Raw genomic sequence first — 23,955 nt, forward strand, 5'->3', positions numbered from 1 at the left:
AAAAGTATAAAGGAAGCGATTTCTTGTGTGGAATCTTGCATTGAATCATTTCTCAAAAATATTCTCATAAAAGAGGACTTTCAGAAAACTGTTCCTCCCTGAGAGTGGCCGATGGGAGGAACTGCTTAAATGTCCATCGTTTTTACAGAAACTACATGTAGGTTGACCTTGTTTCAGGGTGACACTGGGGAAATGTGGTGAACCGGTGAATGGTGCATTATATCTGTCTGATTACAGTGGTTGCAAGAGTCCCACTGAATTTATTGGGTTTAAAACGATTCAAATGTCACTTTTATTGTCATGTTTTTCAGTATCAGATTTCCCAGTGTTTCATTAATCATAAACAAAATGACCTCAACATCGGCCTGCAGTATGGCTCTCCGTCAAATTGTGTCTGATCATGTCTTATGTAGGTCGGGTTAAAACTCTACGAGGCTTATATTTTATCAGTAAATTATACCTTTTGGAGAACCTCTAACTTCAGCCGCGTCTTCAGATCTTGTTTTTTTTCCTTCTCTGTGTTATTAGGGGAGGAATAATTCAGCCGGCACATTTAAGTTTATTTGAGCCTAGCCAAAATTGTTTATGGCGTTCACAACCCTGTATGAATCATAATCATAATCGTTTATTCAGGCAGGACACGTAGACACATGTGTTATAGAGCTGTAATTGAGTATTTGAGAGAAGGAAAATTAATGACCTCTATATGGCAAGCAGGTCTATTAAAAAAATACCACAAAATGTTCCAGTTTGAAAGAGGAGTTATATAATCTAAATATTTGGATATGATTATTATCTCACTGTCTGCTGTTGCTAACTCTATGGTACTGTATATTACAGTGCTTGGTCTTTTGCAGTAAGTTGTGTTGTAAGTATGAGGCATTTTGCCCTAGATAGATGTCAGGTGAACAAACCAGCCATCTCATATTTCTCATCAAGCCATATAACTGCAGAATATATGACAGCAGTACAATCAAATTGCACAATCAACAGTTAATAATACTTACAATCCAAGTAAGAATGAAAACTCTTTACGCAAGAGGAGTGCAGAGTGCACACAGACATGTTTTTATTATAAATACATCTTCATTCGCGAGGTCCTGTCACACTCCAGAACTGGCCCGGTTCGGCCATGGGCTCCTTGTGAAAGATAGGTGTCAGTCAGATATGTGGGCTCTTCCTGATCTCTGTGCTCATGCATACAGTGCTGTTCAGCTTATGGTGCTGCGTGGGTTGTATGTTGACTGTGCCTGATCGGCGAGCATGCGTAATAATATATGCAGTTGGGTTGCGTTTCCATATATGTCGAAAGACACATAAATACATCGACCACAACATTACAAGCACTGGTGAAGTGAATATCACTGATTATCAGGCTCCTGGCAGTTTACCAGACAAAATGGACAGGGCCATCTTCCATCTTCAAATCTGCAGCTCTGCAGAGATTTTACAAATGGAGGGAATGGGTCTAGAAATGGAGGGAAAACCTGTGAAAAGGGTCATGAATAGCCAAGGCTTCTTGGCTTTGCATGGTACGTCTTGAGGTGAGTAGGAGGAGGACTGACTTTCGAAAGGCATGAGCCATGATATGCTTCTTGTACAAAGGAGTTTCACAGTGGAAATGAAAGCATTATTCACAAGGAGAGCTGCATGTAGGAAGGAGTGCTTAATTATGGACAAATCAGTCTAATTGGTTGCAAATATGGGATTGCAGTCATTGTCACAGGTTGGAAAATACCAGAAACAGATATGCTGGTGGTGAATGACCGTCATCATGGATCAGTATTTCTCATTGGCCAGAAGACCCTGGCCCTCATTGCTTATACAGATATTTGAGGATGTACAATACCCAGTCTTTCCCAATGTAGGCAGATATCAGTTCATGCCAGATGGTTCCATCAACTGTTGCATGGAGCAAAAAGGCAAATCATTGGAGAACAATGTTTGAAGTTTTGGTAGGGTACAGAACCTTCTGATAGCAATGTGGGAGGGGTTAGAGTGACGTGAGGGCAGGACCTGGCCCCAACTTCATCACAGCTGAAACAGCAAGAGCCCGGGCCAGGAGCTGAAACGCTGCACCCATGCCTCTTTCCTTTTCTCCGTCCCTTTGATGTGAGAGCCTGCTAATTCTCGTAGTCCTCTGTCGTCCCACCTGCTCTTTGCCTCCATGTTGCAGCGCCTCTCACCCTAGCCAGAGTTTCGCGGCGTTCTGTTCCTTGGCTGATCCTCCAGCTATTCCCCCCCTCCTGCTCTCATCTTTCTCCGAGCTCTGGAGTTTTAGGGTTCCACAGCTGTGCTACATGTATTATAAGGCCATCTGCACCTTGTTCTTTTGAGCTCTCTGCACACTCAAGTTCTTCTGTCTTCATGTTTGAATGGAAAATGCCGAATTTCCGATCACTTCTTGCTCTTACTCAGGGTGCAGAGTGCTAGTAATGAGGTCAGAGGAAATCTCCCCTCTGTGTCCTTCCGGGGTGACACATTTGTCCAGGGTCTTTATGCATCTTCTCTGTTTGTAGGCATCTAATCATTGGTCGGCGAGAACATATAGCTCCTGAAGCCTCAGAAGAACCTTTCGTCATCGCAGGGTCATCCTGTCTCGAACGTTAGGAGGATAAAGAGAGTTTTTCTTTCATTTTACTAATGACAGAGACAGTAGCTCTACATCAAAGGGAAAACATGAAAGGATGGAGGATGAATAAACTTTCACCTTTGTCACATTTGGCTCGTTATCAGAATTCCTCTCACTATTTTAGAGCATGGGCTAATGGCTACCCGTTTCATTTCTGTCCTCCCCAGTCCGCCCCGGGTCAGCTGACTTGACGTTGCTTCCCCCTCGCCCATGGTGTGTTTACACATCCAATTCTATGTGTTCAGCCCTCGACACAAAGAGTGAATTTAAACCACTCTGGCCGGCCCACAGAGGATTATTGCTGCAGTTTATAATATCTAAATGGATATCACATTACCGCTAAACCACCGCGGCTTAAGGGCCAGTGTGCACAAATATCCAGAAACATCACACTGGGCCGCCTGGACACAGCCTGTATAATGGCTGTATCTACTGACATGATGACGGGGTAAAATAGCTGATTACTATCACGGGCTCTGTGTAATGATACTTGGGTGAAAGGCATAATTGCATTTCTGGTAGTGTCATGTATGACATGAATATATGTGAGGGAACAGCATCATCAGATTTGCCTGATCAAATTTTTTATTTTTTTTTTTGGTCCATCGAGTTGAGAATATAATTATGCAGTGGAATAAATAACTGCAAGTTGAATGTTATTTTGTGTGAACTCGAGACTGTTTAGAGACCAAAACTGTTCTTGATCTCACAGAAGAAGTGCATGTGTTGACCACATACTTGATGTCTGGACTTGTCTTTTATGTTCATGGGTTTGAATCCCATGTTTTGTTCATTAAAGTGAACCATTTTTTTTTTTTAGAAAGTGTGTGACCTGCCTGATCTTTGTCAACGTGACAGTTCATGCGATGTATTCTGTAAGTTGAGCGTAGTCAGTGGGGTGATGAAGGCAGAAATGGCACCCAGGGCTTGGGGCCGGTGAGTGTGGGGAGTGGTCGCTTTATGGGTTTTCACAGTGACCAGTTTAAAGTGCAACAGGTGTGGATTTGTGGGTAAGTGTGCTCACGGTGGCATGCCTCTGGAGTGGGAGAGGTTAATGGTAGTCTGCTCTCCCACCTGTAACCTGTCAGCTGTTGGGTGCCTGTTAAAACGTCAGCTGTTTCTGAGAAGAAGTGTGTGTGTGTGTGTCTGTGTGTCAGTGTCAGAACAAGCAGAAAAAGAGGAGGTAAGGAAATGAGGAGGTCTGATTTGCACATGTGTGGGTCGCTCTGCTAACATCAGATGCCTGTGGGGATTTGTTTATTCACAACTCCCAGCCCCTTCTGCTAAAGCCTCTGCCTTCTGTTAAACCTCGTCTCCATTGTTAAGAGAAGCAGTTGCTCACAGCCGGTCAGTCAAAAAAGTTGAGACGTTGGATTTGACAGACGCCTCTCAGAACAACGTCAGCTTGACGGAATGACGAGTGTTTACTGAGAGCACCACTGCAAAATGCCCTTTTCCATTTGGTTTGGGCCGGCGCTATATGTGGTCCTCCCCTGGCCAATGCATCTGAAAATGCCATCTGTCCCCCCATCAGCAGCGACTAGGCTTCTTGAAAGGGCATCACATCCATTTCTGTTTTATCAGCATCTTCTTAATGTGTTTAGTCTTCAGATTCCAAGGGGCCTGCTATGAGTTAGGCCTAATGGCTGCCTAATTAAAATCTGAATATTGATTATGAAAAGTTTTCACTTTTTTTTTTTTTTTAATGACAATCAGATGACCTCTGCCTGAAGGTTGTCTTCAATTTGTATTGAAATCTTTTAGGCCACGACAAAGCCAGACACGCTTCAATTTCGAGGTGACGCCACCCCTGCTCCCTATCAGCAGTTGCTCTTTAGAGAACGTTCCAAATGTCTTTGGTACCGCTAGGTTGATTGCCTGGGTGCAGGCTGCGGCCCGGCACTCTGCTGCGTGTGCACGGAGACAGGAGACCTCTGTGCTGGCAGCTGATGGGTGGGGGTCGCAGCAGGAGAGAACAGGTTGTGGCGTCTGTTGGGACTTGTCTCACTCACCATGACCTCTGCCCTTTAGCTGTGACAGCTTCACTGGCGCAAAGACACCAAATTTCTGAGGGTTAAATGGAGGGACTGAGGAGGACAGTGATTGCCATCAAAGTGTTTTATATCAAACCTTTCTGGGTTCTCGGTGCAGTGTTTCTGACCCAGTTGAAATTCACATTTCTAATGTTTATTCATTAGAATGAATTAACAAGAAACAATAACTATTAACACAAGGCATTGAAGAAATTTTGTACTTTGAGTTAATGATATAGTTTTTGTTTATTAATTTAAATCTTCAATCAAAGCAAAACATTTTATGATTGATTTTTTTTCTGTAAAGTCAAATCATAGGCCCCTCTGTTTAAAGGTACTTGAACCTTGCCTGCCCGAAGACAACCCCTGGCCTTGACGTGCTGCAGCACTCCTGGGTCGTAGCTTTTCTGTCTACTCTGATCTTCCCAGACTGATATGACTGGTTTCTGGCAACATGCCTGTTTAGGATGGTATTTGTAGTACTGTCCAGTTGACAAGTGCTAAGGCTATGATTGAATTTAAAATATAAAGCAATAATAACAAATTTACTTGTTAAATATTTAATGTCAAGTTGACTCACTTTTCAGCTTTTCTGATTTAGCTAAAATTCTGAATCAAAGTAAAACTCTATCAGAGAATCTTTCTGTAACATAAATTATTTCTTCCTTGTTTGATCTAGATTTTATGTTTAACAGAGTAAATTGTAAATTAGGGGTCATTTTGTTATTTTTTTGGTACAAAAAGTGACTTGTCAACCATGGCTCCTCCTGGGCTCCATTCTGTTCAGATTTTGGTTGTTGCATTACAGCACAAGTACTACACTTTAGTACTAACACTAATACTTCATAAATGAGATTGTCATCAGACTCTGCCTCCTTTTCTACTACAATGGAAGAACAATCTGGTTGTACAAATCTAGTATGTTCCTTTTAAAGGTGCCATTGAAAGGTATCGTAGATGCAAGTGACCCTTTCTTGGCTCATGCTTCAGGTTCACTGAAACACTGCCAATTCTGACAGGTGTTGAATTTCACAAAAACAAGAACAAGAGTGGTTTATCACTTCAAACACCATAATCGTGTCTTTTTTTTTTCTGACACAACATAAAAAGCAGTCTTTGTGCGTATTAAAAAAATAATTCGAATTTTATGCAAACTGGAGCGAGGGCTTTTCCTCCAACCACTCTCATCCCAGGTCCTCTGCTGTACGATGGCACGAGTGAAGTTGGCACCACACCGTCCTGGGCAATGCTCAGCATTAACCTCCGGAAGAAAGGCAAAGGCAGTCCCACAAAGCCCATTATTAGGCGCTGGGCCAGAACACTGTGTACAACAGGAAGCCACGGTCGGTGAGATCCTTGTGGCTATGTCTCTTCACCGGACCCTTCATTTGTGTTTGTTGTCCTAGTAATCGTTCCTTGTTTTGTTTAGGGCCTTTGTGTATTTTTTCCCAGCATGGGCAGATATCCTATTTGATATAAGGAAGTGCTGGTTTTCGGTCATCCCAGTCAGACTTCCCCAATATTTGCCCATATTAGTTATTTCTCTGGGGTTAAATTGCTCTTTGGTATTTTGTACCCCTCAATTAACACTCAACGGTCAGCGCAGGAATGCGCTTCATGTCTTGCCTTCCGTGCTGACCAGAAGTCTCCTTGTGGAGACTCAGTGACATGTTAAACAAACCCACTGCCCTTCCATTCCCACACCCTCCAAACCGTTCAGAAATTTCAAGGTCAGGAAGGGGCAATTGTGCTCAGGAAGACGAATGAAAGAAAGAAACATTTTGACAGAACTGTGCTGAACTTTTCAGCATCATTTAATAAAAAAACATGTTTTTGTAATCAGTGATTACAAAAATGACCACATAAGCGAACTGAGATTTTATCTACTGTTGTCTGCTACTGATATTTCTCTGTTAAATATCTCAGCACATGCTGCAACGATCAATTTGAGAGCATAAGCTCCTCATTCGGTGTGGATTGCAGCGGCGTATAACACCACTAGACACACAAGTTGATCCCACAGACAGCTGTGCGGGTGTGCTGACAGCAAGGGGGGGGGCGTTGGAACAAAAGGTGTGTGGGCAGCTGCCACTGCACTTACAGCAGTTTGCATATCAGAAGAGAGAATGCACACACACACACACACACACACGTGTAACAGGGTGGGGGGCTGGTAATAAGGATCTAACAAACTGCTTTTACTACAGCCCCGGTGCTAACACCCGGCCACCCTCTCAGTTGCCACCACAGGCACTGATGAATTGGAGCTGCTTGCTGAAGGCATATTAGGGCAAAGGGTGAAGGGGGTGTAGAGGAGAGTGGAGCTCAGGGAGGCTTGCTGCAGTCCAGGACTGCTGGACAGAGTGGTCACTGAGGCACCAGACGCACCACTTTTGAGGGTCCCTTTTTTTTGGATTATGCGTTAACATTGACTTGGACTATTGAACAAGATTCGTTTTTGTTCAGGGAATAGCATACGGTAAGAGATTGTTTTCTTCACTTTTAGGTTTTTTTTTTTTTTTTTTTTTGGAGAATTAATCATTTAATTTCCCCTTAACTTTTCTTATTGCAACACAGTGCAGAGTAAAGGCGATTCAGAGAAAAGTGGTCACATTTGTCCTAAAATTGGAGAGGAAGTTGTTACAGTGATGGACACGGTAAAGTGGAAGATATTTTAGTACTTGTCACATTTATTGTTTCAAACAACACTTCAGTATCTCAATTTATACCTGGGAAGCTTTGCTAATCAAGCAAATTGAATATTAATTTGTCTATCAACTATCAAGTCTAAAGTCATTTTATTTCTAAATCTTAAAAGCAGAATAAATAGATTTTTTAACAATGCTGGGAATTGTTAATTATTCGGCCTTCTTATTACTTCTGACAGAATATTTTGAGATTATTTTTGCACCTGGTATGGGGGTGCAAGTTGACAATATTTGCCACATTGAGTGCTTTTCTGCTGAATTTACTGTGGGCCAAAAATACAGTGAAGTTGATGTGCACTGATGTCTAATGTTTTTTTTTTTTTTCTATGTCACAGCTTTTATTCCTTAATGACAATAATAAAAGTAGTTACTTTATTTATTAAAGGATTTTTGCGTATTTAGCGGCTCCAGACAATATTGCTTTTTATAATAGCCGACCAATAGGTTTTCTGATAGTTCGAAAGGCGTAGGATTGTTAGCATTGGCCTATAGACATTATTCATTACATCAAACATGCCTTCATGTTTTTACATTTCTCTTTAAGTGAAAATTTTGTGAATTATTGGCAGGTTACAAAGTGGTTTAAAGAACCAAACGTTTTGGCATGAGTATAACCTAATGGAATTCAGATCTCTAGGTCAATTTGGCATAATATTAGGCACCAGGATGTTTTGTACATGGTGAATGTGAAATGGGGTAAAATACTAAAAGCATCCTGTCTTTTGGCTGTTCAAACTTCTATCAACTATTTTCATCTCACCTTTGGTGGCAGATGAGCTGAAACCAAATGGGCCGGTGATTTTTTTTTGTTAATGTAACCAGTCTTTCAATTGTTGCCTCATGTTGGGCTGTGTTGGAATGAGAGCTAACAGTAGCAGAGCAGGTTGCCATTTGTGGCAGGCGTGGCTGCGTTTAGCTTCACATCAGTGTCATCTGACAAGTTTGACCACATTGCCCACACGGTTAACAGATAGACCAGTGTCAACATGTCATTTGTTGAAAAAACAGCTTTGTTTGTGCCATGTCCTCTTGTGTTGCTGATGGAAAAAACACTTTTTTTGTGTGTTGCCGTAATTAATGACAGTTTCTCATCAAAATGTCCCCCACCATGTAAATGCAACAAGCTGCAGATTGGTTGTAGAGTCTGCGGTACTGACAGGTTTAACAGCAGGGGTGTGATTCATGAGCTGAGAGCACAGACCATGTGCCCTTCACACCCCTTCCCCAAACACACATTCACAGAGTAATGCCTTTCTTTTTTTTCTACACTCCTCCATTCCTTTATTGTTTTGGGTATTGGGTCAGTACCTTGTCCAGTCCAGTGTAGCCATCACACCGTGCCTCAATGAGGAAGGGGGTATATGGACTGCAAGGAGCATGGTCTTGAAGGCCTGCCATGTTGGAAGTGTTCACCAGTCCGGGGACATGAGGCAACAGGCTGGAAATATCCTGCAGTTGGTGCTGGCAGTACAAACCAAGGTTGGAGTAAATCACCGAGCCCCCTGAGGGCAGGACGAGAAAGATCACTGTCCCACTTCGAGCTGGAACCGGTGCTGGACTTGTGATCAGGGCAAAACAGAGCATTGTAGAAGGTGAACAAAGCACTGATGGTAGCTCATTCAGTCATTTGGTCTAATACTGTTTTGTAGCCACTTTAGCAGCATTTTTTGGAGGATACATACAAGCTAAAATATAAGTAACTCTTTTATTACAAGAATTGTAATTGGAGTACAGTACCATTTTAGCCCCATCCTTGGTCCCAAGAAGTGTTTTGGTCACTTGATCTTTGTCAACAGTTGTTGTCCAGCAAGACATCCCCGTTTTGTGGTTCGTCAAGTGAATGGGTCATGAATCAGGAGTGGGGGGATATTGCAGTCTGGGTGTTCTTTGTAAATTGCTGGTACCGTAAACAGTGGAATTAAACAGAGCTGTCCCAGCAGGGCCCTTGTGCTGAGTTGGAAAGGTGATGGATTTCTCAGCGGTGCTTTGGCCGCGCGCCAGGCCCTACCCCTGGCACTGGCTGTTATCTGTTAGCACCAGGCTGCTTTGCTTTGCGTTGCAGGCTTGGACAACAAAACTGGACAGTATCACACACACCCTGAGGAGGAGATATCCTTACTCACACAGGCAGCCGGCCGTCACGTATGCCCACACATGGGTCGAGGGAAGATGGTGTTATCGCAAAAGAGCGCATGTCCTCCAGAGCACTTCAGTGGGGAAAGATGGATGGCGGTTTTACGCTGTCAGTGTCTTTAAAAGCAAAGGTTGCAGGCAATGAAAATGTGCTAATGCAGCATGCGATTGACTTGAGAAAGGGGACTGTTGCAGAAGAGAATCACTTGACGTTATCTTCTGTTCCCATACATTTGGGACGGCGTAAGATTATTGGCGTATTTACCACGGATCGGCTCTTGGTCTAATTGTTATAAAAGTGGTCACTTGCTTGGTGTGCATTACAACCAATTTGTAATTCATTCATTAACTGAATTACTTCACATTGAATGGAAATTGGAAAAAGGTAAAAACGGCTCAATTACTCATTTGCACATTATGCCTAGCCAATTAGCCAACCTAATCTATCCAGCAATGTAGTAATAGCTTTTGTAATAGTTGTAGTAATAGTTGTTTCTGTAAATGACTTTGTCATCTTGCTGTGATTTTTATTTATCTTTTGGGAGTATTTTTATGCCTATTCGATAAATGCTAGTATATTTTGATTAACATACTGTTTTTTTTTTTCCTGACTATCAGTACATGAAAAGCGTATTGAACCCAAGCCTATCACCTTTAGTTTTTTTTTTTTCATGCTGTTTTTTTCCATACACACACCCACAACCAAGAAACAACCCCTTTTATGCTTTGCTTTAAAGCCTGTATTTGCTGTGGTGAAGCTGTAGACAGTCTCCAGGTCTGACACTTCTCATGTGAAAAAGGCACTCAGGCCAGTCTCAGCGATGGCCAGCACCCCCATGCCCCCCCTCAGCATGTGAAAGGCTAAAGGTTGAGGTCTGTCTGACTCCCCCTCGCAGATAAAGGAGCCTTTTCATCTGCTCTGGTCCAGGCAGCTCAAAACAAGCTGCCTTTGAACTGCTGCCTGCGTGGCTGATGGCCGCTCCAGCCCTCACTTCCCATCAGCACATCCTCGGCGTTGCGATCAAGAATACGGTGGCTCTAACGGCTGCAGGGCTTGGGGTGGGTGAGGTCAGTGTTACGCAGCAGGGGCCTGTGCTTTTGGCCTTTTACATAAAGCACGATGACACTATACACCAAAAAACCCACCAGTGCAATGCAGACCCAGCTGTTGATGGGAGTTTCTGAGCTGAACGTTCCCATTCGCAGCTGCATACAAGCCGCGCTGAGGTGGACGATTCTCCACGCTTCACACAAGTAAATAAGGAAAAGAATTACTCAAGATGTTTAAATCTAGTCAATTTTGCTAATCTAATGCAGGCAACAGAAAACCAAGCTTTGTTCTCCCTTTGATTGATGTTGAGTTATTTGCCTGTTGTGCTTGTCAAGTATACCAGTAGTAGGACTTTAAGATATCTGTGGATGTGTAAGATATTAAATGAAAAAACAATATGTTGTGTTAATTCAGATTCTTACATCATTGCTGTGGAATTACATCATATGATTTGGCATATATTCCCTAAACGTTACCTCATTTCATTTTCTGCATGCATGCATAGGTAACACCAGAGAAGACGTGGTTTTATGCAAATTTTCTGAATTAATGTTAAAGCGGTCATTTGATTAAAACAGAAAATGACACATACCATCATGGCTGCTCTTTTGTGGTGCCTCTGTTCCTGCCCTGCTGTGGGTGTGTGCATGCATGTGTGTCTGTATACAGAGTCTGGATGTGTGTGTGTCTGTGTATATATAGAGCTCTATTTTAAGGCCTACTTTTTTGACCTACATATAGTAATAGCAGGTCTTAAAATGATCATTGCCTCTGCGCTATTCTGAGGCTGTAATAAGCTCATTCATAGACTTGCCGCTACCATTCATACATTTACCTGCAGTCTAATGGTACTGGCTAATGGCATTTCTCCTTATCTCGCTTCTCCTTCCTTGCCACTGTGGCAGCATTGTGTCAGATGTTCAGGTTTAAACACAGAGCCAGAGACGGAAACACGCGCAACTTCTCACTTTTTATCCATGGCATTGAAAATGGGCCAAGGTGAATAAAATGTGTGATATGTATATAATAAGGCCATGCAGGCATGATGAGATCCACACACACACCCACCCACATTCATTTGACGGTTGAATGGCAGGCAGAGCTCCCTGTAATGAGGCTGACATTAAGCTGTGAGCTTGGAGCAGAGGTCCACAGCTCCAGCATTCGGGTTAAGGCTGCAGCAGAAAGGCAATATGTGGCACGATGCTCCACGAGGGTGCTGCTGCGTGCTGGGTTTGATTTGTAACGACACATGGCACATCAAGCCGGGGGAGGCAGCGAAGTAGCCGCAGGGCCGAGAAGATCAGCGACGTGAAGGTGATGTCTCTAATGAAGCTGACACAGCAGAGCCTCGCTCTCGCTCATTCGCTCTCACCCCCCCTGAGGCTCTGGAACACAGTCACCCTCCCCTTCTCTGGAATTGCAAACCTCCAGAAAGCAGCTCGCTCCCCATGGGCCATCCTCGCTGCTCCTTCTCAGCACCCTCAAAACCACTTTATCTCATAGACATTTTTTGAAAGCATATTTTCTGCATGACAAAGGAAAGTTGTTAAATTAGGGCCTGAACAGATTTCAGGATTTTTTTTTTTTTTGCATATGGGGCTGTTTTAAGCTCTGGGCTTGACTGAATGATTCAGACCAGGAGCTTTTCACCCCAAGTCACAAGGCTCAAGTCATATCTGCACAAATGCATATCTCTTCATAAGCTTGTAAAAACTGTTTACAGTTACTCTTTTGCATTGCACAGTTGCAGAATATGTATTTGGTACGTTATGCAATATTCCTTATTTATCTGTTCTACAATATGATATATATATATATATCATATAAAATTTTTTAATTTTAATCTTTTGCTCAGTGTAAAGCGATTAGGGTTTCATCTCACTGCCTGGGGCATTGGTTGGCCTATTGGGTTCGAATCCCTATCATGGCTGCTCACCAAGGTGATTGGTTAAATGCAGAGGGCACATTTCGTTGTGTGCACCATGTGCTGTGCTGCAGTGTTTCTCAATGAAAATCACTTCACTTTTACATGTATGACTGTGTATGTGACTATATCCTCTTAACTTGAAACCTTTGTTGGGTGGGTAATTGAGACACTCAAGTCAGTTGTGCTTTAATAAAACTAATCAAATGATAAAACTAATCTAATACATATGCATTAGAACATATGATGGATATCTTGTTTGCAACCTTATTTTATTAGAACACTGCATATATCAGAAAACACTGTATGAAAGTTTCTGCCTTTCCTTGTGTTCCCAGGAATAAGCCCACCGTTTTCTGCAAGACTGACTGAGGGGGGAAGGTGCCAATATCAGACTGCAGTTGGACGACTTGCACCCCAAACAGACCATGATCTGAAGTCCGACCCACGAGCCTTCGTTCCATCTTTTCCTTCCTTCCTGTTTTTTCTTGTGGAAGAAGAACTAAGTAAGGCCAGGTGCCTCAGACAGCTGGAGCAGAGAGACTGAAAGAATCATAGGTGTAGCTGGGATCAGTGCATCTGCACTCCTCCTCCAGGACAGACACAACCTCCGACCTGACCACGTCCCCCCCGCGTCCCCCAGAAGAACAGCACAGCTATGGGGAGGAAAAAGATACAGATTCAAAGGATAACAGATGAGCGAAACCGACAGGTGAGAATTCTGCCTGTGTGTGTGTGTGTGTGTGTGTGTGTGTGTGTGTGTGTGTGTGTGTGTGTGTGTGTGTGTGTGTGTGTGTGTGTGTGTGTGTGTGTGTGTGTGTGTGTGTGTGTGTGAGCAAAGAAAGGAGATTTTTTTTAGGCTTTACTCCCAGGATTGTTAATTGACTTCGAATGACTAGTCCACAGACAAAAATATATGTAAATCATTCAATAAATCAATGCAGGATAACGTATAATCAGACATGTATTCCGCAGTTTATAGCGAGGAACATTGTAGTTAACCCTTCAGAAGGACTTGTGTTGCTTAGAGGAACTTCATATTTTTGTAACAAGCTTGTTGTATGAACATAGAAAGTGAAACCTGAGGAAAAGTCCTGCACTCAGACAAAGCCAAGTCAATATCAAACACTGAGAACAATGAGAATTGATTCAATTTAAATAAATGTATTCCAACAAAAGCAAATCCCTGTTTTAATAAATAATTATTTTCAATAGAAACACATGCATTTAATACTTTGAAAAATCAGCATGTATTCTCATAAAACATTAGATTTGGAAAATTTCCCCTCAGAATCTCGCCAGGTCATTCGGGGTTCTAGACCCTTATTTGTGACTGTTTAAATTTTGACCTGTATATAAGATCATTTTCCTGCTGGAACTACCAGTATTATTATTATTATTATTATATATATTTTTTTACTTCTCTGATGCCATGAACCTAATAAGGTTACCTGGGGCTTTTGAATATAGCAACAGAAGATTGTAGAACCTACAGTGGTGCACCTCCTTGGTGTTATACCAAAGCTACATTGACTGTTCATTGCCTAAATTAATTGTCTCTTCAAACACCTCAGCTTCATGAATGGAACTTCATTGTTTTGACTATTTTCTGGGGAATATAAATTCACTAAAAGTAATGAGGTTTGAGAGGTGATTCTGTTTTTAATACCAATTATGAGTTGCTTGTTTATCCTAGCATTATTGAAAGAAATATGATTACAGATTCTCCAATGGCTCTCACTTGGCTATTGTTTTTTGAGGTGGGTGAAACCCACACTGTGGCCTGCTTGACCTCTGATACTGTTGTTTATTTTTTTTTGTAGTTCCTTTGTCCTTAATTAACTAGGTTCCATAGTTTCCTTCTCTATTTTATCCAAGTTGTCTCTGTGATGGACTCCTATCTTCCTGTTTGAGGTAAGGAGAGAGATAGATAGAGAGAGCAAGCGAGTGAGGAGGATTTTTGTTGGCTGTTGCCGAGGGTAACGACCCCCCAAATAATTTGATTTGTGGCAGCAGGGAGCTGTGACTGAAAAAGCAAGCTGAGAAAGGCTGATGATCTGCTCCTCAGAGATGCTTCATTTCAACATGGTGGCGTTTGAGTAATTAGGGAAAAGAGGTGGAGGTTTTAAATGTCACGTGTGTGTGTGTGTGTGTGTGTGTGTGTGTGTGTGTGTATAGGAACATATGCGTACACACAGAAACATCTTGTTTTGCGCTCATTCTTGTTTTCAAGGAATAACATTTGTTGGTCCCCAGATGCCAATACTAAAAAAGCTCAAGAAACAGCTGTTCATGACACATTCACACATATTTATTATATTCTAAATATAGTGCACATATTTACCTTTTAAAAAATTTGCATTGCGGTCATGAATTTCTTTATGACTAATATTTTATTCAGTTGTTGTGTTTGTCATGATTTGATCTTATTTTAAAAAGACAAAATTCTCTAGTCTTCTGTCCAATAAACGAAATACTTTAGACATACAGTCAGCACTTAAACTGCTTTTTTTTATACAGTATCATAGCGAGGGACATTGCTATGGGATATGCTCCATGCGCTAAGATTAATTTCTACCACTCTTAGCATTAAAGTACACCCCTAAGAGTCTTTATAATCTTTTTATATTCATGTTGAATGAATGAAGGGAATCATTAATGATTCAGGGCAACCTAATCTTGGTAAATGTGTTGTCATTTGGACTTTAATTCCACTCTGCTACTTCACATCGCAGGTGACGTTCACCAAGCGGAAGTTCGGCCTCATGAAGAAGGCGTACGAGCTGAGTGTGTTGTGCGACTGCGAGATCGCCCTCATCATCTTCAACCACTCCAACAAACTCTTTCAGTACGCCAGCACGGACATGGACAAAGTGCTGCTCAAGTACACAGAGTACAACGAGCCCCACGAAAGCAGGACCAACGCAGACATCATTGAGGTATGAAGGGTACCGAGCAGCGGGCTAAAATGGAGGTAGTGCAAGGACGCCACGCTTTTCTCATCGCGACTCTTGCGCTACTTGAGGGCTTTTCTGGTTGAGGAAGCTATCGTGGCCAGTATGAGCATCCACCAGCAGATTTGAGTATGAGTGGCGCTGGGACAGCCACCTAAACTCCCGAGCCAGAAGGCTCATTGTAATTTGTGAGTGTAGAGATTAATGGAGGGTTTATGGATTGCTGTGTGCAGTTGGCTCCCAGCCTGGAAGATGGTGGGGCAGCAGAGGTAGGGACATCTGGGCTCTCCGCCGCTTCCCCGGTTTTGGCACAAAGAAAGGGCAGGAAGCTCTCGCTCGGCACTCCCCCTTCGCGGTCCTGGCCCAGTTGCCACAAGATGGCTGCCTCGTCGGGGAGAGCTTTAGTTCTGCATGCCTTCTCTGGGAAACTGTCTTGATTTCTCCGCTGCCTTGTTTGGGTTCCCTCAGTCTTGATGAAAATGTGCAATAAATTAAGCATTTGTACCACTGAATAATTCACTGCATCCATAAATCATTCCCTTTAAAATTTTTAAATGGGCGCTTTCGCAGCATTTCATCACAGACTGCTGTTGTTAATCACCAGAGTGGGTGAGCGCATCTACGGAAAGGAAGGGAGGCATCAGCTGGTTGATGCTCTTCGCAGGTAGGATTCCACGGGTTGCTGCCACCAATGCTTCTGGATTGTGTTGTAGTGTTGCGGCCGCGTGTGGGACTTGGTTTCGGGGGTGTCGGGCGGCTCTAGGCCACATCAGTGTAAGGCTGACCTGGCTGGTTGCGCGAGGGAGGGAGGGAGGGAGAGAAGGAGGGCGACAGAACAAGCGTGGCCATGTATGCACATCGCTCCCTCCCAGATGCCGGCCTCATGTAAAATTCAGAGGCCGACGAGGGTCGCTGGGTTGTGAATTTCACACAGCTCAGTGCTACATGAGGGATCAGCAAGGCTCTGGTTGGGTTCACAGCTTAACCTAGCAACTCTCTTCAGATGTACGTATACATATATGTGTGTGTGTGGGGGGATGTAGATGCATCAAGAGTGGCATTTCTGAGGAGACTCATCCAGCCGCCGATGTGCACAGCGCGTCCCCAAGTTTCTTTGAGCAAGCGTTCATCTGTATGAATTATGGAACACAAAGCATGGCGTCTGCCTCCCCCTCCTGCGCTTCTGATGCTGAAAACACACTCATGCGCGCGCATACGCGATTAACCAGGCATTACTTCACTGTAATGCAGCAGAAATATGTGTATGCACACAAACCGTGTGTGTGTGTGTGTGTGTGTGTGTGTGGGCTGCCTGCTTCTCCTGCCAGACCGTGTTAATCCGCTTGACTGCAGATCCCAATCAGGAGAGAGAGGGAAGGAGAGAGAGGCACAATGAGGGTGAAAGGAAGGAGCGAGAGAGAGAGAGAGAGAGAGAGAGAGAGAGAGAGAGAGAGAGAGGGAGGGGGGTGAGGAGAGGAGGAGAAGTGAGGGATGCCCTTTTCTTAAGCAGCTCAGAGAAGGAGGAGGATCTTGCCTCAGCATCATAGGCTGTAGGGGCTTAGAGACTCTTGTCATTGCCCAGATTCCAGGTCACAGGAAGTAGAAAAAATGTATCTGATATCGCCCGACTGTCTTTAAGATGTTAATTATCAGCCTTTCTTCAGTCCAGCCATTTGAATAGTGAGGTCCAATAGCTTTACATTTATAATTCTCTAATGCTGTCCCAATCTGCTCTGGGGACCTTCGACCAACCCCCACTGTGGCCCCTGTGATGCTCCCTGTGGGCTAATCCTGCTTTGCAGTGTCAAACAAATTCTTGTGGCTCCCCTAAGACCTGTCTTTTCTCAACAGACTAATCTGCACCAGGCCCAGAAAACGAGCAGGGGCATTTCCGGGTTGAGCTCTCGGTCAGACAGTGCCATGTTGTACTTTATATCCTGGCAAAGTCCGGGTTTTAAAATAAACGTGGAGGAATAGTCTATATTACGCCTGCAGACTGGCATGAATAATGATGTCTTATTGTCCGAATGACTTTACCTTTAACCTGGCCTCGAAGCAGGCTGTGTGTGTGGGGGGGGGGGCAGCAGTCCAGCTTTCTGCCCAGTGCCACGTGGGCCATGATCCACTAGCAGCCCCCCGAGAAAGAACACGAGAGCCGCCGCCTCGCTGGGGATCATCCGACAGACTCCATTAACTCCATGCATAAGTAATGCTGAGTGGTGTGTGCTGTAATGGCAGAAGGGCTTTTAAATGTGGGGACCTGCAGACTCAGGAGGAGACGGTTTTCATCTCCTCCTCTTCATCAGGGCTCCATGGCTGGGCAGGTTGCAGGAAGTCCAGGCTTTAGAGCCAGACTCTGGGGATGCCTTGCGGGGCCCGTGGCCCTGTACGCGCCCCTCTGCAAATGCAACATGACATTACATGCGGCCTCCACGGACGAGAGCCCACACGGTTTGCTTCACTCGCTCTTCCCACACTGTATTGCGAGAGCAGGAGAGACAGACTGACAGAAAGGAAGGGAACAGGCGGAATAAAGGCACTGGGAATTGAAGAGAGCGTAGGGGCAAAAGAGGACAGCGCAGAGTCGTGGGAAGAGTCCAGACGAAATGGAAAACTGCAGGCAGTCGAAGGAGCGAGAGAGAGAGAGAGAGAGAGAGGGTGGGGTGGATGGAGAGTGCATGCAACGACGCACGAGGGAGAGAGCGTGGAAGGTGCTGGAGGGGGAGGGGTAGGAGAGAGCGCTCCAGCCAGTCACAGCCTGCGCTGCTCTGCAGGGGAATCTTACCCTGGCAACACAATAGAGGCTGCACTTGAAAGAGCGTGTTCCAGCGGGGGAGAGGTGTGGAGGGACAGGTGAACAGATGGAGCTGACTGAGGGACAAGCTGATCAGCTGACTGACTTTTCTCTCCGTTCTCTCCTTCTCTCTCTCTCTCTCTCTCTCTCTCTCTCTCTCACTCTATGCGTGTGTGTGAAGGAAAACCAGCAGGATACAGCATTTATGTTCTGCTGTAATAAAATAAAATACTTTGACTATATATATTTATTAGTACATTATTAATTATGCATCAGTTACTGAAATTTAGTCCCAACAAGCCTGCCATCCAATCCAAGCATTAAGTGTAATTAATGCATTTATAGTGTTCATTGTAGCGATGGTTTTCCATTTATTTTTACATTTGGTAAAATATGAAGCATCTTATTATTAAACATGTTTCGGGAATTTTGTAAGTCAAATTTAAGGTGGGTTTTGAGCATTCTTCTGTATCAGGTCACAGCAAAAGGGATAGAAACGGCTTTTAGCCATTTATTTATTTTTTTGTTTGTTTGTTTATTTATTTATTTTTGAGTTCCTAGAAGAAAAGCTACTTACTGTGAAGCCAGTTTTCAAAATCCTCTTGAAATAAGACCCTTTCTTGGTAAAGCTAAAATGGCTTGACTGAACGACCTGAGCACATACTACCATTCTTGCGGTTTTGTTTGTTGTCTCTACTTTCGTTTACTTCGGTACAAATAAATGCTGTGAAGCACATTGTTGGATTTATAGGAATCGTTTGGTCAACACATACCTGATTTTGATTGGTTGGAGGTTAATTCTTGAAGAAAATGTCTTTTTCAGTTAAGTCAAATTGATCGTAATGGACACTTTGCAGGTGTCCAAGTTTTTTGTATCTGAAAACCTTTGGATTATTGTATATATATTATGTATTTGACATAAGAAGCTGCTTTTGGATTATGCTCATTGTTAGTATTATTTGGGTCTGACAGGTCTGACGTTGTTAACATAAAAACAAACAGCTTGATTTTGGGTTTAGTTTGCATTGTCCAAACTAAATAGCACAACATGGCCACAAATGAAAGATTTCCTCCTCTTTCTCCCCCTTTAAATGTTTAAAGACATTGCGAAAGAAAGGCTTTAATGGTTGCAACAGCCCAGAGCCAGATGGGGAAGACTCCATCGACCAAAGCCCGTTAAACGACGACAAGTTCCGCAAGAACGAGGAGCTGGACATCCTCTTCAAACGATATGGCGTGAGTAATCCTTTTTGCTTTCCCTATCTGGTCCCGCTAACCTTCGTCCCCTTCTCTCTTTCTCTCTTTCTGTCTCCATCCTGCTGGGGAAATGAAGGCTCTGAACAAGAAAGAGCACCGAGACTCTGAGAGCCCAGACCCTGAGGAGCCCTTCTCCCTCACCCCCCGCACTGAGGAGAAATACAAAAAAATTGACGAGGAGTTTGATAAAATGATGCAGAGCTATAGGCTGTCAGTGAGTACCAGTGTGGCTGCCACTGTGGCCTCCCTCACCCTCCCCAACCCTCCCCAGCAAAGAAAAAAAAAAAAAAGCCAGAAAATCAAAGCAGAAATAAAGCACCAACTCACTGAGCACCTTCCATCTCTCACAACTCCAACCCCACCCTGTCCCTCACCTCCCTGCCTCCTCCAAAGCTTTGCCCTCTGACCGGGTGTGCTGGGCAAGTCGAAAATCCAGGCCAATAAGACCACTTTCTGGAATAATCGGACTTCTTTGCACATTTGAATGTTTTTGACACCACGTCTGTGTTAGTTTTGTGAATCATTTTCCCAGTGTTGCACCAGAATACATCTAAAGTCTGAATGCATAGTACAGATTAACAGCTCCAGACCTGGCCCCGGACGTATTTAGCCAGTGCTAGATCTTGTTCACTCGATCAGGTATTTTATCAACTGTGTGTGGAAGTCCATAGAACAAGTGACCTCAATCGAGAAGAGAATATTTCAATTTTATCTTGAAATTGCAGGCCACTAATCATGAAATTATTTCCAATTGCTTCGAGATGTATATATGTTAGTAGTCAGAAGGTGCGTTTAAACACAGGAATGTGCACGGCTTTTGTCAAAAGGCCTTCCGCAGCCTTTTTCAGGACTGCAGTTTTGCAACATCCCCCATGTTGCCCAGCACACCTTCCATTGGGTTGTAGAAGACAGAAGCATACAGCGTCCATCCCCGCACAAACGAAATAATCCTGTCCTGACAGTCAGCAGCTGAGATACAGCCATAATCCGGCCCTGTTTGCCCATCCTTGCAGCCATGCAGCCGTATCAACTGTACAGTATATTATATCATGCAGTCAGAGAGGGATTTGCCCTTAATCATTCGCTCTTTCAGCATTTTCCAGTGATGTGTTTTCTGTGAATTTATGGTCTAGACACAGTGTAGCACCTGATAATGTTCGGGTAATCTTTTATTCATCTTCAGCTAAAATCAAAGCCATTATTAAGCTGTCTGAGCTAGCAATAAAAAAAAGGCATAGCACATTTGCTGAGGGATATTTTCACGTTACGTTTGAAAAGGCTGTTGTGGCCTTGACCTTGAAAAGGTCACCTGAACTCAGCCGTAAATGTCACTGCTTTTTGACCCAGCGCTAAATGTGGATGTTTAAACAGAGTGAGGGATCTCTGAAGTTAAAGGGAACATTTCAAAGGCTTACAGGACATGAGGGACATTATAAACTAGGGCGGCAGCATAATTCACTTTCCATGTCATTACGACCAGGAAATACTAAATTTGTAGAGACTATTTCAAAGTACTCATACACTACTTCTATATGAACACAAAACGGGAATAAAATCTAATCTAATTGTTGTAGGGATAAAACCTTTATTGCGGTTTCATGTGAGCTAAAGCAAAATGGTGAAAACACAACTACTTTGCCCATCAAAGCAAAAATTCAAATATTAGACACCGGGGGGTAGAATAAGCAATATTTGCTCGACCTTCACAGGTGTAGTGTGTGGTGAGTGATCTAGCTCTCATTTTTCATGATTGATAAAATGGCAGAAATTAGCATCTTTTGTGTTTTCTTTACAATATTTTTAAACTGATACACGCAGCTGTCAAACATTCCAAGTCTCTTGGAAGTTCCCGGAATCTGTCACATTGTTGCCTGCAAATTGCATAAAATATCCCAAAAAATAGAGCTAGCAAACAAGAGCATGCAGGCGAGACATTTATTTTGCGTCAAGCATTCAAAAGACAGAATGAGAGAAAGAGAGAGAGAGAACGTGTTGATGACTGCGTGTGTTTCCGATTCCACAGACAAAAGGCTTTCTGATTGGCTTATTTTGCGAAGCAATCAGATTTTATTGTGGGTGGGCTTTTATTTAACTTCTTGAGGAGGTTATTATAACTTCAAAAAAAACGATAACCGTGATAACAGTACAGTGGAGCATCATGAGCCTCAGCCTGAATTTCACAAGTAGAAGCAAGCTGAACAATATTATTTTAAATTTTGTTGCTTATTTGCATTGGAAATTATACACTGAAATTAATTTCAGCAAAATTGTAGAGGCAAAATATTTAAAAAAGAAATGTCTCTGGAATTCAAAGGCTGATAAAGTTTCCAAATCTGATTAAAATTGGATACAGTTGGAAACTGAAACCTTTTAATTGGATTATTAGTAATACTTACTGTATATATGATCTTTTTACTATTTTGTACCTTTGTACACAGATGGGCTATAGCAGGGGTACACAACTTTATCTTTTTTTTATTAAAATAAAAGGACAAATAGACCTATGTTTATGAAGTTGTATTTCATAGTTTTTTTTCCATGTACATTACAAATATTTTACAGAAAGGTTGATTAAATGGGCTTAGTTCATTCAGCCAATAAGCTACAGGTTTTAAGCTTTGATCTAATGAAAGTGTTGAGTTAAATGAAAAGCTTCTTTGTGAGGAATTAATATTTCATAGTTGCAGCCCTACATTGCTTTGATTATTATATGTGTCTTGACAAGGAGTAAGTAAATAAGTAAGCTATATTATACAATTCATGTCACAAAGTTGTAAATCATAAAATAAATCGTAATAATGATGATGCATCCTCATTCTGGATAATGGAAACCTGCTCTTGTCAGTCTGTTACAATCACAAAGCTTAGTGTAAGCTCCCGTCTCCTCTCCACCTCTTGTTTTCCTCGGTTTTATTTTTTTTAAAAATCAGTGGACATCATCAACTCGGAACAATGTCCTCTGCCAAAACAGATTTGCAGATGGATTATCAGAACTTAAATTCAGGAATTCTTACATTAGTGAACACTCCCCACATGCTACATCTTTAAGGGTGTTCCCATAATATCCCAATATGTCCCAAACAGTACAATGACTATATTGCAAAGCGCTGGAATTTATGCACAAGAAAATAGCAAAGAACAAACATAAAAACGTCTGTTACCAAAAGTGAGCAGAGTTGATCTGGTAAAACTATCTGCTATTATAAGTCACTTCCCTGTGTTCCACCTCAAACCAGTGCGATTTGACCCTACACAAATATGTCCCAATCTAACACACATTTTTATTTTGCGCCCCTAAACCCCGATAAAACTGCTGTATGCTCCTGGTTTCTTCTCCTGTGCTTTCCCTACACTAATCCCACAGTTAAACCACCCCTGTCCTGCCTGGACCGTGTGCTGTGCTGTAACTCACAGTCCTGGCCACCAGCATGGCAGATTGGGCTCATTGATCCGGGTTCAGCATAATGAACCCATTTAAACCTTTTAGTCGTAGGGCTTGGAGGTTTTCGTCCATCTCAGCATCTCTGCCGGTTGGTACGCACGGTTGAGACATTCACCACATGCACCAGATACATCAGTGGTCAGGTTACATACCATGCGGGTTGAGCATGGTCCCTGTGATCGGTTGCTTCCTGCAGACATTCACAGATGGCACACCGATTGAAGGTTAGCTGTGAAGGGTATGAGTGATGAGTGGGGAAGGAGGGGTGGTCAGATGCCTCCCATTGTGATTTTTCTCCTGTCCTCCATCATTCTGAAGACAACGCTTGTAGTGCGAAGGAAGGACAGAACAGACAGCAACTCTTCCTAACTGGGTCCCACGTAGGACACACGAGGCCACGCGTGGCCCACATTCTAATTATAGCGACCCTGCTTCTGCCGAGGAACAGAGGAAAATAGGTTGCCATTTGCTGAGGTGCCGGACAGTTTGAGTCCACCGCCCACCGATGCCACCAGAGCAAGAAAAAAATTTAGCTGACTCAGACTGCATCAAGATCGCTCAGCCCTTTCCTTCTTTCTCAGGTCTACAGAAACAATACCTAATATTTCCCCTCCAGGTATACCTGACAAATGATAAAAATCTAAATTCAGAAACGGTATGTGGTACAAATGGTTCAGCCATTTTATTCCATCCTGCATAGCAGTGAGAAGTTTGTTTTCTTCATCCAGACTTCATCAGGACCACAATAAACTCAGACCAGACATGATACTAATGCTATCTGGCTCTAATTCTGTGCTTGTTTTTCTATTAATTATTCATTTTGCTTATGTTTGTCATTTCACAGTGCTAGGAATTCCTTGTTGCTATGAATCATGTATCCCTCCTTTTAAAACGAGCAGACCTAATTTTAGAAAGTACCGTAAATGAGTAGCGTGAATGATAACATGTGGCCCAGTTGTTGTCAGTGAGGTTTGCACATGATGTTGTGTGTTGTGAGCACTTTCAGCCGCTTCCAGCTTGAGTT

At 43.0% G+C, this 23,955-nt stretch overlaps 1 protein-coding gene across 14 annotated transcripts in view; it reads left to right on the forward strand.

Annotated features, from left to right (window-relative positions):
• mef2d (myocyte enhancer factor 2d) overlaps positions 1 to 23,955 on the forward strand; it is a 43,953-nt gene that overhangs the window by 4,771 nt on the left and 15,227 nt on the right. For 8 of the 14 annotated variants that reach the window (XM_028978807.1, XM_028978803.1, XM_028978810.1 and 5 more), the window contains 4 exons: positions 12,823 to 13,196; positions 15,220 to 15,423; positions 19,334 to 19,468; positions 19,566 to 19,703. In XM_028978807.1, the coding sequence (XP_028834640.1) occupies positions 13,143 to 13,196; positions 15,220 to 15,423; positions 19,334 to 19,468; positions 19,566 to 19,703 (531 nt within the window). In that variant the 5' untranslated portion in view covers positions 12,823 to 13,142. Of the gene's footprint in view, positions 1 to 6,773; positions 7,145 to 12,822; positions 13,197 to 15,219; positions 15,424 to 19,333; positions 19,469 to 19,565; positions 19,704 to 23,955 lie in introns of those variants that run through there. The other 6 variants (XM_028978812.1, XM_028978814.1, XM_028978817.1 and 3 more) reach the window with 3 other exon arrangements.

This window comes from Denticeps clupeoides, chromosome 5 (genome assembly GCF_900700375.1).
Source record: "Denticeps clupeoides chromosome 5, fDenClu1.1, whole genome shotgun sequence".
NCBI lineage: Eukaryota > Metazoa > Chordata > Actinopteri > Clupeiformes > Denticipitidae > Denticeps > Denticeps clupeoides.